This window comes from Gastrolobium bilobum, unplaced genomic scaffold (genome assembly GCF_033153095.1).
Source record: "Gastrolobium bilobum isolate Gb01-03AN ecotype WA unplaced genomic scaffold, APGP_CSIRO_Gbil_v1 utg9517, whole genome shotgun sequence".
Lineage (NCBI taxonomy): Eukaryota > Viridiplantae > Streptophyta > Magnoliopsida > Fabales > Fabaceae > Gastrolobium > Gastrolobium bilobum.
The window spans coordinates 85,706-101,753 of record NW_026899914.1 but is presented as its reverse complement, the minus strand read 5'-3'; the positions used below and the strand labels follow the sequence as shown (position 1 = coordinate 101,753).

General features: G+C 32.2%; 3 protein-coding genes across 3 annotated transcripts; 1 reads left to right on the top strand and 2 right to left on the bottom strand.

The window, feature by feature from the left end:
- Positions 1-1,037: 1,037 nt before the first annotated feature.
- LOC133294186 (transcription factor DUO1) lies at positions 1,038-2,764 on the bottom strand. The gene is made up of 3 exons (XM_061492831.1): positions 2,571-2,764; positions 1,966-2,203; positions 1,038-1,544 (listed from the first exon to the last, which is right to left on the bottom strand). The coding sequence occupies exons 1-3, from the start codon at positions 2,762-2,764 to the stop codon at positions 1,038-1,040; spliced, it is 939 nt and encodes a 312-aa protein (XP_061348815.1).
- A 5,514-nt stretch (positions 2,765-8,278) lies between these two features.
- LOC133294181 (obtusifoliol 14-alpha demethylase) lies at positions 8,279-10,946 on the top strand. Its single transcript, XM_061492826.1, has 2 exons — positions 8,279-8,898; positions 9,684-10,946. The coding sequence occupies exons 1-2, from the start codon at positions 8,437-8,439 to the stop codon at positions 10,683-10,685; spliced, it is 1,464 nt and encodes a 487-aa protein (XP_061348810.1). The 5' UTR covers positions 8,279-8,436; the 3' UTR covers positions 10,686-10,946.
- A 324-nt stretch (positions 10,947-11,270) lies between these two features.
- Positions 11,271-12,644, bottom strand: LOC133294185 (UPF0481 protein At3g47200-like). Its single transcript, XM_061492830.1, has one exon. It carries the CDS (start codon positions 12,642-12,644, stop codon positions 11,271-11,273), a length of 1,374 nt encoding a protein of 457 aa, XP_061348814.1.
- Between the last annotated feature and the right edge of the window lie 3,404 nt (positions 12,645-16,048).

Sequence of the window (16,048 nt, the reverse complement as noted above, 5' to 3'; positions counted from 1 at the left end):
CAATTCCAAAAACTAAACTGAATCAAAACAACTGGTTTTGAAAACCCGTTCAAAATCAGTTCGAAACCAATTTGCATATCCGAACTAGTTTGCATACCTAAACTGGTTTTGAAACATGAATTGATTCTGAACTGTTTCAACCTGATTTCAAACTAATTGGGAAAAAATAAAACTGGTTCAGATCAAATAAAACCGTTTAGTTTTTTGAACCCAACTGGTTTTAGGAGTGGGAAAAATCAGTTCAGGTCACCGTAAACTTAGACGTGACTTTCATTTATATTATAAGAGAGAAAAAAAAAAATTTACAAATCTTATAAACTATATTATGTACTTCCGGTGTAATTTGCAAAAAATTTAAATGTGGCTATGAACCACATTAGTAATGTTATTTGGGCCGAAAATATTTGTCATAAATCTTTCATTATAAAAACGACGTCAAGAATTTGAAACATAATCAGATTTAAATTGTGAGCATCTGATATGACTATATTCATCGATATATATTATAGGTTCAAATTTTGTGTCTTATTTTTTTTGTATAAATTTTGTGTTTTTTCGATATAAAAAGAAAAAGGAAATCGTTTACTGTTGTCCTAGGCCTAGTAAATTGTTTCGTTCAAAATTGTTTTAGGAAAGAATAAATGCTACATGGAACTTTTAGAAGTTTAATTCACTTCTAAATTTCCACATACTTTTATTATATGAAATCTCGTTCAAAGAGTATGTGGATATCATTGCAGTTAATAACTAATAATTAATTAACATATATAAATCAAATATTGTCGGTGCAATATATTATTTTACCATGATCATAAAACTAGAAGACAACTGCTAAGTGTAAAAACAACTCAAAAGCCCCACACTTCAACAATTGGCCATCAATAAAACCATCAATGTGGACAATTGCTATGTCAGTTTTTGGGTGTCCTACAAATGATATCAGTGTCCATAATTTCAAATTACAATGACTAACCAAATTTTAACTATTACATATAATTTTCAGCTACACATAGAATAAATGACAATGACCACAAAAGTTACACATTGGATGGGCTTGCAGGTGGCTCCATGGGATCATCAAATATGTCCACTGGGAAATCATCAAAGAAACTGTGACTATTTTTGGAGTTATCAATTGTATCCCTTGTCCCAATTCTGCAACTTCCTGATGGCTCAAAGAAAGGGAACCCAATGGAATGTTGTGGACCTATTCCAAATTCAGATGCAACAAGAGGATCAAAGACATCAATAAAATTTGGCTCATCAATTCTTGCCAAGAGGTCTTGGTTTCCCATTGAGAATGTAACATCAGTGTTGAGTTCTGAAATCTGTGGGAAGGTAATCTGTTCAGTGCTTTTATTATAGCTATCAAAAGGGGTGAACTCTTGTTCAACATGGTTTGTGTCAGAACTATGCATCTCGAACTTTATAAGATCTGGTAATGGCACCATTTTGATAACATCGGAATTCTCAATGCAGGATAATGAACATGACTGAGGCTTTGATGAAGGTTCTCCCTCTGATGAGGAACTGAACTTAGGAGCCTATAAAGTCAATAAATTAATGTTATGCTTATGTTCAAATTTGCAGTGAAAAGAACACTGACACAGAGAACATTTTAATCATTTTCCAAGAAATTTGTAGTTATTGCAATGGTAGAAATACAAGTAGAGGAGTGTGCGTAGAATAACAATAATAAATTGCTACTAACTGTTTTCAACAAAACAAATTAGTTCTTGAAACTGCATTTAGTATATCAAACTTTCAGTTATGTTTTGTTAATGAAATTTGTTTTTCCAGTGTTTGAATTGTTAAATAGCATCTTCCCATATTCTGCAAACAGTGTCTCAAATTTTCAGCTATGTTTGTTAAGTTTGTTTTTTCAATTGAATACTGAATTCTGAAGACAAAACAGAATGGAATATAACTAAAATTACCGGAAAAAGAGGAACCTTTTCAATTTACCTCCGAAGTTGGAACATCAAGAACGGTAGGAACTTTAGTTTTGTTTTTCTGTGATTTGGAGGTTGTTGCTGATGTCTGCAGAATCCTAGCCAACCTCTTTTGCCTACTGCTCCAGAAATTTTTCACATCATTGTCTGTTCTACCAGGCAAATAAGATGCAATTTTGGCCCATTTGTTACCAAATTGTGCTTGCAACTCTATGACAACCCTCTCTTCCTCTAGTGAAAACTTGCACCCACTTTGAGAGACACCCAATGACAAAAATCAGATAAAACCCATCAAATAATTTCATCCGTAAGCTTGTAAAACACAAACAATCCGAAAACTCGGAACAATAAAAAAAGCAACCCATCATTGTAGCATCATCAAACACCAATTCAAGTAACAACCATTAACCATGTATGGATAATTGGATACATATTTATCCGGAAAATAAGAGACAACCCATCAAAAAAATTTCAACTTTAAGCTTAAAATCACAAAAAATCAAAGACTAGGAACAATATAAAGCAACCCCATCATTGTAACTTCATCAAACACACACCACTACAAGTAATAACTACACATGGATACACAATATCAGGACATAGAAACATTTGACTTACTTCTTGAGGTTTGGTCGGAGCTTATTGACCCAACGAAGACGACATGATTTGCCAGTCCTTTGTAGAAGGCCTTTGGATCGAATGGAGCTCCAATCTCTAGGACCATACTTCTTCACATGGTTCAGTAGCACCTCATCTTCCTCTGCTTTCCATGGCCCTTTTCTTATATGCTCTTGGTCTTTTTTTCCATGCATTTTCCACTCATACCGCAAACAACAACAACAACAACAACAACAAAAAAGACACAATCTAATCTCTGATTTTCTACCTTCAAATGCTTCACCTTTTTTTCTTCTTAAAACTACTGCTTCTCAGACACTATACTATGTTTATGTTATCTAGGCTTTTGCGGTTATAGCAGTTATTGCCTCTTTCCCACTAACATGCCCACGTTGCATTTCAAAAAAATGAATAAAAAAAAACAAAAAACAAAAACAGTTAGATCCCTTGTTGCTCAAGTATTAGGCAATATTGGCTTCGAATTTTGCACAAGTGGTAGAGAGATTATTGCATAATTCATTTGAATTAGGTCCATCGATTTTAGACAAGTGCCTTAATAATTATATTAATAGGGAAATATGAAGGGACATTATCATAATAATAAATATTTTTTATTGCACAAACTATATTTGAAACATTGTCATAATTTAGCGATGAAAGATTGCAACGACGATACTTTCTTGCTGATCAAGAAATTTTTAAAAATTAAAATTTATCTATGGACATAGATGGAAGTGAGTGGGCCTGGTGAGAGAAGAAATAAAAAGAGAAAAAGTGAATTTCACTCTTTTCTTTATATTTGTAGATGATGAAATGATCTCTTATATATATTCCTAAGTGATAAAATTATCTCTCATATGCAATAAAAAAATTAAAAAAAAATATATTTATTATTTTAAAAGATATAATTTTGTATCATAAGTGAAACAATTGTGTTTTAATGAATATTTATTGATTTTTTACATTTTTCTCTCTTCTCCTAATTTTATGTAAAAAAGAAAATGTAAAAGTTCAAAAAATATATACAAAAACACAGCTGTTTCATTTAAAATCAAAAAATTGTATCTTTTAATATAACAACTTTTTTTCCCAAAATGAAATCTATTAACGAATTAGAATTTAATTAAAGGATAATATAAGTATCATGCCGCAAGACAAAAAATTAAATAAATTTCCGTACACATATCAAAACTCGTGCTTCTGTGCTTTTTTTTATCTTTTGGTATACTTTGATGGTCTACACCTATTGCAGAGGCTCATCAAGCCCTTAATTAAAATTTGTGAAGCTTTATAACGAGAGAATATGGATTAACCAGGAGCCCACCAAATCGGAAATATTTTTAATGCTATGGGTATATCGAATTTGGTATATCTGTTTAAAATGTATATCGAATTTGGTATATCTGTTTAAAAAATATATATTATAAAAAATAAGGAAAATTATAGACTTATGTTACATAAGATTCATCTCTCATGTTACATTCACATAAAAAGATGTTTTTTCTTTTTTTTAAAAAAAAAAAATTGGTTAGCCTCATTTAATTTATCTCACAACATAAGATAACTTCTCTTCTATAGCATGAGAGAAGTAAAGCCCAAAAAATAATGATTAAAGTGAAAAAAAATTATCTATTTTAATAAATGAGTGTAAATTTATCTATTTTAATAAATGAGTGTACCGAGTTTGATACGCTTCCACGAAAACCATCTCTGTGTAAGTATTATGCAGTCCATAACACTTGACCTATTCAACTCAGATTTAATAGGGAAACCCAACCCACATTCAACAAAACTAGTAACTGACCCGACTAAATCTGCACCCACTACCTGACTCCGATTTCTCAGATACCCCTCCAACAGAATGAACACGTGGTTTTTGGGCATGGAAGCATATCTCTTCTGCAGTTCTATTTTAAACTCTTTATTTACCTGATTTTAAAGCTATATATATATTATTGATTGTGCGTACATTAATGCAGCTATGATTGTCCTCTATCTTCGTTTAAATGTATTTGCTTATGGAAATTTATATGCAATGTAAAACTTCAAGTCTCGTAGTAAACTTCATAAAATTAATAAGGGGGAATTACATATGTCTCATTAAAAAACAGCAGCTCTTATTACCAACAAAAAAAAAAAAAGCAGCAGCTCTTTTGAGCATAGGGTTTTAGATAACAAGTTAAATTACTAACGGAAGCCACGTCAACTAAGTCTACTAAACTCCCAAAACAATTCATTTTCATATTTTTTGCACACTGATTAATTTCAATTATGTGTTTTCAATTTTGTTTATACATTATATATATCAAAGTTAATTGGACCTTATTGTAACAAGTTTTATTATAGGATTCTTTGTATGGAATATAACTTTAGTTATTAGTTTACCTCTTTTCATATTATGATGCATAAAATGTCTGCGAATGCTGTCTTATAAAATGAAAACTATAAACAATTATAATGCCTCTTATATTTTTTTGGTAGTTATTATAACGCATCTTAATTTTTAAGTCATTCTCCTCCTTTGTTTTTCGGCCACTTGAGCTCACTCCCATCTCGACGCTCGTACTCGTTATTTCAAGCAATGTCGTTGACTAATGTCCCGGGAATATTCAATACTTTACAAAAAATAATTATATTCTTATTCTTATTATTATTAAAATTTTAAAAAATTTGACACGAATAACTAAAGTAGTAAACAGTTATAATTTAATCGTTTTATGGGTAACAATCACATTTTATATAAAGTTAATAGGTAGTGTCTTTAATTACCCCCAAAAAGAAGTTTGCAGTGTTAGACTGTGAAATACAATGAAAATAAATTTTGCATTCAAAATAAAAAAGTTTTAAATACAATGAAAAATCAAATATTTTAACACATAATTTTTGCAAATTTTAAAGGGACATGATATACTTACCACCAAAAAAGTCTACCACCTTTACAACCAACCTAATCATCGTTGATTTCTGTCAATCTATCGGTTACAATTTATTGGGAATAATAATTCATTAATAAATGCAACCCAATAATTTTCAATAAATTATAACCGTTAGATTGACGGAAATCAATGGTGATTAAGTTAGTTGTAAAGGTTGTAAACTTTTTTGGTAGTAAGTATATCCTTCCCCTAAGAAATATTTCTTTTGTTTTCAAACATGGGATGTGTATTATGGAATATAAATATGATTTAATAGTTATAATTTTATTATGATCGAATAAGATTTTAATATAAATTAGGAAAAAATATATATTTGAATGTAATTAGTCATAAATTTAAATTTTAAAATTTAATTATTTTTCTAAATTTTTAATAATCTATATGTGTGTGTATTTTCAAATTTAGAAGTTTCCTCAATTTTATTTCGAAAAAATAAAATATTTTCATTTTTGCTCCGTTTAAATTATGTTTCTTCTACACCACTATTAGTATTTATTTTAATCTTTTTAAACTCACTTGCAAAGAATTCGTTATTTTGTCTTTCTTTATTCTTGCAACTTTTATTATATTAAATATTGAGTTTACCATGTCAAATCCAAAACTACGTTATTTTAAAGGTTGAGAGAAATAATGAAGAATGTTTTAATAAAATTCATATAACAAAAAATCAATAAATTTCCTAAAATATAGTTTTGAAATTAATAGAGATAATTTCATCTCAAGTTGATGAAAAACGATAAACCTCTAAATAATTTGGGAATAGATCCTCTCATGTGAAAAAGTGGTCATGTGATCATGTTATTTGATCACAACCACTCATTCAAAAATTATACATTTTTCTCTTTCTTATCTCATCACTAATGAGTGGTTGTGATCAAATAACATGACCACGTGATCACTTTTCCACATGAGAGGATCCACTCCCAAATAATTTATTGTTGGATTATTTCTCCTTAATTAGATACAAGTTCCAATGCATAGAAGAATGACAAGGCTTCAAGGGAAAATGAAAGGACTTCATGGGAGAACGAAGAGTTGTATTGAAATCCTCCTCATTAAATGGAGAAGAATCTAGAGCATTAAATATATCACTCCTAGTCATCTATAAATAGAGAAAGAGATGAGATCAACAAAGTGAGGTGAAGAAATCCTCCATGAGAGAAAAAAACTTGACTGAATACCTCTACAGAAATGTTTGAGTGAAATCTCTCTAGGGAAGTTTGAATACCACCATACTTGGTGAAGTTTGATTGTACTTTTAGTGAAACACTAGGGAAGTTTGACTATTGTAACCCATTATTCTTATAGTGGAAGTTTGATTCTGGACTAATGTCTCGTGAGTTTTTATTTCTTCACACTGGAGAAGGTTTTTCCACGTTAAACAAATTGTCTGTGTTCTTCTTCATCTCTTTCCTCTTGCATTTTACTATTCGCTTCCGCAATTGATGTGGTGATCCGAGTATGTCTTGATGTGGGAAGTCAAGGTCTTGATGAATGCAGCCATGCAAGCCTTGATGAAAGAGCCAATGTTTAAAGAGAAGTCAAGCATTGATGAACCCCATGAATACTCGAAGAAGCTTCTCCTTGAGGGGGAAAGAATGTGGGCCTTGGACTCACACTTGAGGGGGAGATGTTGAGAAATCCAAGTGTGAATGATCGAGTGAAAAAGTCCCACATTGGTTAAGAATTGACTAAGTGAGCACCATATAAGTGGAAAGACCCATGCACCTAATGGCTTAAAGTTTTGGGTTTGATTGTGGTGTTCCGAGCCCACTTAATGTTACTGCTCACTTGACCCATGGTTGTCGGTCTCTCCCCGCCATGAGCTCCCCGTGCACCACCCACCAAGTGGTATTAGAGCCTTGAATACTACCATACTTGCTGAAGCTTGACTGTACCTCTAGTGAAAGACTAAGGAAGCTTGACAGTTGTAATACATTATGCTTATAGTGGAAGTTTGATTCTGGACACTATATTACATTGAAGGATTTTTACTTCTTTACATTGAAGGATTGACTTGAAGATCCGACTTGACCCAACATATATTACCATTAATTTCAAATTTTTTAAAGTTATAAACAATTATTTGTCTTCGTAATATTTATCTATATGTCATTCTTAATTGGCAAGGAATAAATAAACAAGAGAAAAATATGTGTTTTTCAATTATGAAGTTACACAATAAATAAAGAAATAAAATATATAAAAAACGTATAAGTATATTAAGTGATAAAATTCTCTCTATTAAAATTTAATCCAATTACAAATTTAAAACTCGAATTCAAACAATTGATTAATTCATAATAATCTCATATCAATTGATCTTATGCTTCGTAATAGAGTGAATCAAATTGACGTGAACATATATATAATTAAATTTGAAGAATAGTGTTTCTCATATCATATAACATAAATTTATTTCTTACCTACACATAAGAGTGTGTGAGATTCATATTTTCTTTTTATCTTATTTTTTATGTGTGTATAAGAAATAAAATTATCTCCTAGAACATAAAAAAACAATAATTTCTTAAATTTGAATAAGCTACAAAAAAAAAAATTTGAATACTTAAACAATAAAATTGAATGTGCCGTCCGTGATGAGAATAGATATTCGAGACAACCTGTTTGGAAGCATAACCCACAGTTTTATTTGTGAAACCCTTATCCGATGAGCCCAGCTAAGCTAAATCGACCTTTTAAATTTCCAAATTTTCCCTAATAATATAATATATGTATATATATGCACACACACTCCCACTCACACTCACACACTCCTTCGTGGCCACAAACAATTACAAGCTTTAATATGAACATATAGATCTATGAAACAATAGATCTGTGGTTTCCTTTCCACTACTACTTGTGACCGATTCATAGGAATTGTCGAAAACATCATCATCACAAATCACACAACACACAACACATCCATGGATTTTGATGGCAAGTTTCTCAACACTGTTCTCCTCCTTGTGTCCACCATAGTTGTTGCAAAACTCATCTCAGCCTTCATAGTTCCCAAATCAAGAAAACGTCTCCCTCCAATCATGAAGGGTTTACCCTTCATTGGAGGGCTTCACCGTTTCCTTAAAGGTCCAATCTTGATGCTTCGTGAGGAGTACCCTAAACTTGGCAGTGTCTTCACCTTGAAACTTTTCCATAAGAACATCACTTTCTTGATTGGTCCCGAGGTATCTGCACATTTTTTCAAGGCCCCAGAATCTGATCTTAGTCAACAAGAGGTGTATCAGTTCAATGTGCCAACTTTTGGACCTGGGGTGGTCTTTGATGTTGACTATTCTGTGCGGCAAGAGCAGTTTCGGTTCTTCACTGAGTCCCTCAGGGTCAACAAACTCAAGGGTTATGTTAATCAGATGGTTACAGAAGCTGAGGTAAGTGTTTGTGTTTGTTTTTGGTAATTCATTGATCTAATGGATTGTCTCACGTAGTCGGTAATTGTTGTTCTTTTCTGGGTTGTTGATTTGTGACATCAGCAATATTCTATATTGGATTTTGGGTTTGTCTTTGTGCAATTGAATATATTCAATATATCAGTAATTTTGTTATTCTTGTTGGTTCTCATTTTGTTTGTTCTGTGTTTTTATTTTCTTTTATATCATGTAAGTATGGATTTGGGGATTTTGTTACTCACAGGCTTAGATCCGTTCTTTTCATGATTGCTTTTTATACTTTAATTGACCAGTTTAGCGGTTACTTGATATATGACATGGGTGTGCATTCAATACTTAATTCAATTTGGTCACTGCCAACACCTGAGATGATCTTTGTATACTGCAGCTTACTGCATCATTCTATGAGTTCAGTGAACTTATTGCAACTTTAATTCAACAACAACAGTAATAATTAAGCTTTATTGGGTCAGCTAGATGGATCAAAGCACTTCTTAGGCTCTAATTGAAAACCAAATTTTATACAGCAACTTTGATTCATTCTCATATTTTCATAAGCTGGAGAAGCTTTTAAACTCCATTTGGACTTTTGACATGTTTTAGTTATGTATTTCATGGTGAAATGGCATCTAAGCTGGCACTTGATTGTTTCTTTGTGTTGTTAATAGTAAATTCCCCCCCTTCTAATTTTCTCTAGTTGTGTAGTGTACTAAATTGGCATTGAAGACTATTTTGATTTCTTCCCCCAACATGAACCCCATTTGCAGGACTATTTCTCAAAGTGGGGATCAAGTGGTGAGGTTGATTTGAAGTATGAGCTTGAGCATCTGATCATCTTAACAGCTAGCAGATGTCTCTTGGGGCGTGAGGTTCGCGACAAGCTCTTTGATGATGTCTCTGCTTTGTTCCATGACCTTGATAATGGGATGCTTCCAATCAGTGTTCTCTTTCCATACCTCCCCATCCCAGCTCACCGTCGCCGAGACAAAGCACGCAAGAAGCTTGCTGAAATCTTTGCAAGCATCATATCTTCTCGCAAAAACACCAGCAACTCAGAGGATGACATGCTGCAGTGCTTCATTGACTCAAAATACAAAGATGGTCGTGCAACTACAGAAGCTGAAGTGACTGGACTTCTCATTGCTGCCCTTTTCGCGGGACAACACACTAGTTCAATCACCTCCACTTGGACTGGAGCATATCTCCTTAGTCACAACCAGTACCTTTCTGCTGTGTTGGAGGAGCAGAGAAAATTGATGGAAAAGCATGGGGAAAGAGTTGATCATGATGTTTTGGCTGAAATGGATGTGCTGTACAGGTGCATTAAAGAAGCCTTGAGACTCCACCCTCCACTGATTATGCTGCTGAGAAGCTCACACAGTGATTTTAGTGTCAAAACAAGAGAGGGGAAAGAATATGACATTCCCAAGGGTCATATAGTAGCCACATCACCTGCTTTTGCGAACCGGCTAGCTCACATTTTCAAGGACCCTGATAGGTATGACCCTGATCGATTTGCTGTGGGGAGGGAAGAAGATAAGGTGTCTGGGGCATTCTCATACATTTCATTTGGAGGGGGCAGGCATGGATGCCTTGGGGAGCCCTTTGCATATCTGCAGATAAAAGCCATATGGACTCATTTGCTAAGGAATTTTGAACTGGAGTTGGTGTCACCTTTCCCTGAGATTGATTGGAATGCCATGGTTGTGGGAGTGAAAGGAAAAGTTATGGTCCGGTATAAGCGGAGGCAGCTTTCTGTTAATCAGTAGGACCAAAGTTTCAGTGTTTGGCATGATTTCATTTTTAAGAACTTCTTGTTTACCTTGCTGGTTCAGCTTCAGTCCAAGTTCCCTGTTTACTTGACTTTGGATGTCTAGAATCTTGATTTTAACTTTTTGCAATTTTGGTTAAGTGATTTTAATGTAGTTACTTGGGTTCAAGTGAAATGGTTAGAGTATCATGCTGCTTGGGATATTCTGGGGCTGTATCTCCCTGAAACAGTCTACCTTTCTGTTCTGATCTTAATTTGCTCACTTAATGAAATTTGACCAAATTGGATCCATTTAAAAGCAAGGGAAACTTTCTACATCTATTCAAAGATTCTTAGAGGATATCAGTTTATAACAAAAATTAGAGGATCTTATTCCCTATTGAAGTAGCCTGATTTAGAAAAGTCATCAATCATTTTAGCATCTTTCCAAGAATTCAGGATGTACTAGCAGCATCACACACGTGCAACATTTTATAAGCAAGTCAGTTTTAGTACAAGTAAATGAGAAATTGAAGAGTTACAGTGTTACAAGAGATAATGATATAATATAGAGAAGGTGATTCAATATATAATTCTAAAGTAACTAAAATATTAGCTGAATTACACGACAAAAGTTGAAGATGGTGAATATTAGAACAGCAATCCCCACTACAGTAGAACTGCTTCTCCAAGGGTCACGGAAGTACACCCACCTGAATGTACCCATTGCCCATTTCCATTTGTTGTTGTAGTGTTCATCAATATCTTTCATAATTTGGTGGTAACAGTTTGAATTTGTCACCACATGTTTGCAAAGATTGTTAACCAGATTTGCCAATTCCTTATCACTTCCCAGTTCATGGACAATAGCTTCTTTCTCAACCAGCAACTCTGCATCATCTTTGGTATGAATAAGAGAATCAATTAGAGAAACATAGTTGCAAATGTAAGGCTCCTCAGGATAGTGACACTGCTCAAGTGCTATTAGGTTCCTAAGAACACTTTCTGTTCTGTGGTCTACTTTTAACTTGGGGAATAGAAATCGAGCTTTGAAACACTTGGAGTATGGTAAGCATCCCAAGCAAAGAAACCAGCTTAAGAATGGCTTCTTCTCAAACTTTATGTCAAGCAAGCATCTGTTATCAACCTTCTCAAAGCTTATTCCAGCTTCATTCAACTTTGTTGCAGTTCTTAGAAAACAATCTTTTTGAGAATAAGTGTCCCTATCACTGCCATAGCTCAGTTTAATAGGGAGATAGGAATGTCTAACAAGATCAGTGAAATGTAGTGATTTCTCCCACTTCTTTGGCTCAAATTTTCCCTCTGAAGATTCCTGATGAGGATAACAAGATTGGAAGTAGTCATGGGCAAGCTTAACGAATCTGGCATGCTTCTTGACATTGCTTGGAACAACTATTTCATATAGTTTTTCCAACACAAACATTGGAAGCTGATTTTCAAGCAGCAACAAGTCACACTGGATACTTTTGCTAAGACACGGTTGAGTTATTATATAATCATCTTTATATTCCCATCGTTTTGTTTCCCTCAAAAACAGCTCCATGATGAACACAGCATCCAACAGTATCATTTCCACAAATTCTTCCTTACTGATTTTAGGGAATTTCTTTTGGTAACAATGGCGTATTTTTTGCTCTTCTTGTTCAAGGAAGGCTTTGTAGTTCACTAAAGCAAGTTTGTTTACTAGGCTTTCCCAAAAGAAAAGAAAATATCTTTGTTTCTGCTCTTGCATTTCCTCTAGTTTTTTGTTTTTATGATGGATAGGGCCAATTGAGATCAATAGAGGAGTATAGGCCTCTTTTTTCACCTGAAAAAGACTAGCAGGGACATTGTAGACACAACACTGATCATGCCACAGGGCAGGTTCAATCTTTTCTGGGATGTTAATTATTTGTTGGATATGATATTCATCAACAGACCCCATTTTCTCTAGCTGTTGAGCAAACAGATCAACCATCAGATAAAGAAAACACTTGTGATTCATACAAACCATTTGCAAAAAAAACATGTTCTTTGAATACTTTTATTTCTACAATTTACTTTTTCTTTCTTCAAACTTTTAAAAACTAATAAACTTATTTCTTTAGTGCACTTAAAATACAGAGATATGAACTTCAAAATTTCTACAAATTACCTAACTTTCTCACTAATAACTCATTTTTAAAGACAAAACTAAATTTTTAAGATTCATGTAACTAACATTAAAGCGAGAACAAGCCTTTAGAACCTGGTAAGATTGCTTCTTGTGACCTCACTGTTCGTGTCTGCAAAACAATATCTTTGCAAAAAAAAAAAAAAAAAGATAAGGCAGATCTTCATCCCTACTCTTGCAAAGTCAGAGAATTTCGTGTAGCAGGTATAACAAAAATGTATTTTTTTTTTGGTAGGTAAAATGTATTTTACTCTAGGGTGGTGTTTGGTTGGGAGCTTTTCAGCGAATATCTATCTTTCTCAAGTATGGCTTTTACAAACACCATGTTTGTTTCAACGTTTTTCACCAAAAACCCATCTATCCAATTTGTCTGGATTTATGAGAAACATAGATATTCGCATTGTTTAGAAACTCGATTTGAAGGTGGGATTTTTCGGAAAACCGATTATCTGGCTTTTAATGCACTCTTGATTTCATAAAGTAACCTAATTTTCCCACTAAAGTTTTTCCCCACCAAACAACTTTTTTTTACATTTTTCTAGCTATCTCACTTTATCTATCTTTCCAATCATTTCTCTATCTATCACATTTCCCTACTATTCCAAAAAAATTTCCTGAACCAAACGCCCCATAGAAGTAAAAAGATGAGAGAGGTTATTACTTACATTTCTTTTTCTTGTTATTTCTTAGGGTTTGGTGTTTGTCATTTTAAATAACATAAGTTATGTCATTCTAGGAGAGAGATAGACACAGAAAAACGGAAATCATGGGAGAGAGAAAGTTGAATGGTTTTTTTTTAATTTAAAATTCAAATTTTCTGTGTCTGTATCTCTCTTAAAATGAAATAACTTTCTGTCATTTAAAATGACAAACACTTTTCCCTATTTCTTATTATCAAATTTTAACTATTGATTTCGGTCAGTCCAACGATTATAATTTATTGAAAATTAATAATTAATTAATAAATATGACTCAATAAATTATAATTATTAGATTGATAGAAATCAACAGTAAAAATTTGATAACAAAAGAATAAAAAAATTAGGTAATAAATATAACCTTTGGTACGCGAAATTGTGGTCCTTCCATTCAAAAATTGATACCTATATTAAATTTTTTCTTTTTTCTTTTTTATCTGCTCTCTCCTCAATTTTTTCTCTGTTTCTCTCACCTCACTCGCTAAATTTTTTTTGATCCGGGAACACCGTAACTTCGCTCCTCAAAAGATAGCTATAATGATATGCTTTGTCAAAATAAAATAATTGTTAGAGGACTTAAAAATCAATGAGAGAGAGTGGGGTTAATTTTTTTTTTGTGTTTTACAATATTAAATCTCGGATATATACAAAGGATCCACCGTCTTCATGTAAAGACATAAAGTGCAGATACCACCCACAAAATGCCTTTGCCGCTTTGGCTAAAGGTGTTTTTGTTTTGCAAAGAAAAGTTAAATTGTTAAATACCAACCTCAAACAGAAGTAGGCCTAGAACTCAAGAAGAAGATGGGGGGAAAAAAATCACTTGCAAATTAACCATGGCTCCTTCATCACAAAGAAATAAAATAAAATAAAAAAGCTAAACCAAAATGAAAATCCAGAACACACATTGGGGAAGAGGATAGAAACTAGAGTAGATTTTTCCTGATAAAAGTGCATAGCATAGTTTTACAGTGAAGGCTAAAGGCTCCAACAACAGTGGCTTGCACACAATTAGTGATGAACAGTGTTAACAAGTGCAAGAATCAAATAGGCATTATCATATCATGTAAGTACAAAATGTATAAACCTGAAAATATGTTTCCTCCAACAACTTCTGAGTTCTACGCTCCTTGCTTTCCAGTTCTGTGCTCTCCCTCAGTCTCTTTGTGGTTTGAACTGGGACTCTAGCACTATGCTTTGTAAATGTAGGAAAAAATAAGGAATTTATTAATCTCTTGTCACATAAGAGAAGCTCTTTTATGTTAGTGGGATCCATTCACTTAAAAAAAAAAAAAAAAAAAACACGGAATTTGATGGATGTGTAGGAGAGAAAAATACTCCCCTACAACATAAGATAATATTTTCCCAAAATACAAAAGTCAAATAAACAAAGGTTTACTTTCTCTTGACATAAATTATCTCCTACTAAAACTTCTTCGGTGAATCCGGCTTTTAATTTGAATTTTTATTTAAGTCTACTTTTTCTTTTTTTGATAAGATATAGGTATATCTGTAGTACCTAAAATTTGTTTATTTTCTATATATATATATATATATATATATATATATATATAAATAAGTGTATAAAATTCATATTTTTTGTTTCTTTCTTATTCTCACATAGATTCACTCACATAACGACATATAATTTTATATATATATAGAAGATAAATTTATTTCTCAAAATATAAGAAATATTAAATCCATAAACAGAAGACAAACAAGTGGATAAACCCAGCACATGAATTAAATTGTAAATGAGTTGTTTCATCTTAACTAGTAATTTCAAATTTGAGTGGTTGACAACAATTACAATAAAATATGATAGTGAGAGCATTTTTATTTTTTTTTTGGTAACAGATAGTGAGAGCTTTTGCTACTTACATGATTATATTAAAAAAATAAAAAATAAGCACAACTTTGCTAAAATTTTCAAACTAACCATAATTTTCCAAATTATTTGTGGGAATGGTTTGGTGTAGATTCATCATTGACTCATTGTCAATATGCCACACTCATATTCCCACTAACTTCAAGAAAAATATTCATTGGTTGTGTCACCTGGTACAATAATGGCCATACCTTTTTATTCTACATAAATTTTATCAATTTTATTGATATTAAATTAATTAATAATTAATGCTAAATATTTTCATTTATGGTGATATTTCAAAAAAATTACAAAATTCAAAAGCATTTGATAATAACATTTAACTTCTTCTTTTTTATTTATAAATTTATCCACACACAAAATTCAGGAATTGAATTTTTTGGATGAACATGAAAAAATAAAGTACATCACCAAATTTTTATTATTAATAATAAATTTTACGTATTTTAATTTGAAAGATTTCAAAAAATTGTGTGGTAAAAATTAAAATTATTTAAGGTGTTAAATATTATTTGAAACAATAAATTCAATGTCATTTTTTGATTTAATATTAATTTTAATTTAATATCAATTTGTTCAAATTATCAAAATAATTATTTACATGTGATCATTCTTTTTTT

Excerpts from the sequence above, each read along its gene's own strand:
- LOC133294186 (XM_061492831.1), bottom strand. The coding sequence starts at position 2,764 with ATGCATGGAAAAAAAGACCAAGAGCATATAAGAAAAGGGCCATGGAAA. Across the intron at positions 2,204-2,570 it reads CTCCGACCAAACCTCAAGAA|TGGGTGCAAGTTTTCACTAG; the intron begins GTAAGTCAAATG and ends TGTCTCTCAAAG. Across the intron at positions 1,545-1,965 it reads TTGATGTTCCAACTTCGGAG|GCTCCTAAGTTCAGTTCCTC; the intron begins GTAAATTGAAAA and ends TTGACTTTATAG.
- LOC133294181 (XM_061492826.1), top strand. The coding sequence starts at position 8,437 with ATGGATTTTGATGGCAAGTTTCTCAACACTGTTCTCCTCCTTGTGTCC. Across the intron at positions 8,899-9,683 it reads AGATGGTTACAGAAGCTGAG|GACTATTTCTCAAAGTGGGG; the intron begins GTAAGTGTTTGT and ends CCCCATTTGCAG.
- LOC133294185 (XM_061492830.1), bottom strand. The coding sequence starts at position 12,644 with ATGGTTGATCTGTTTGCTCAACAGCTAGAGAAAATGGGGTCTGTTGAT.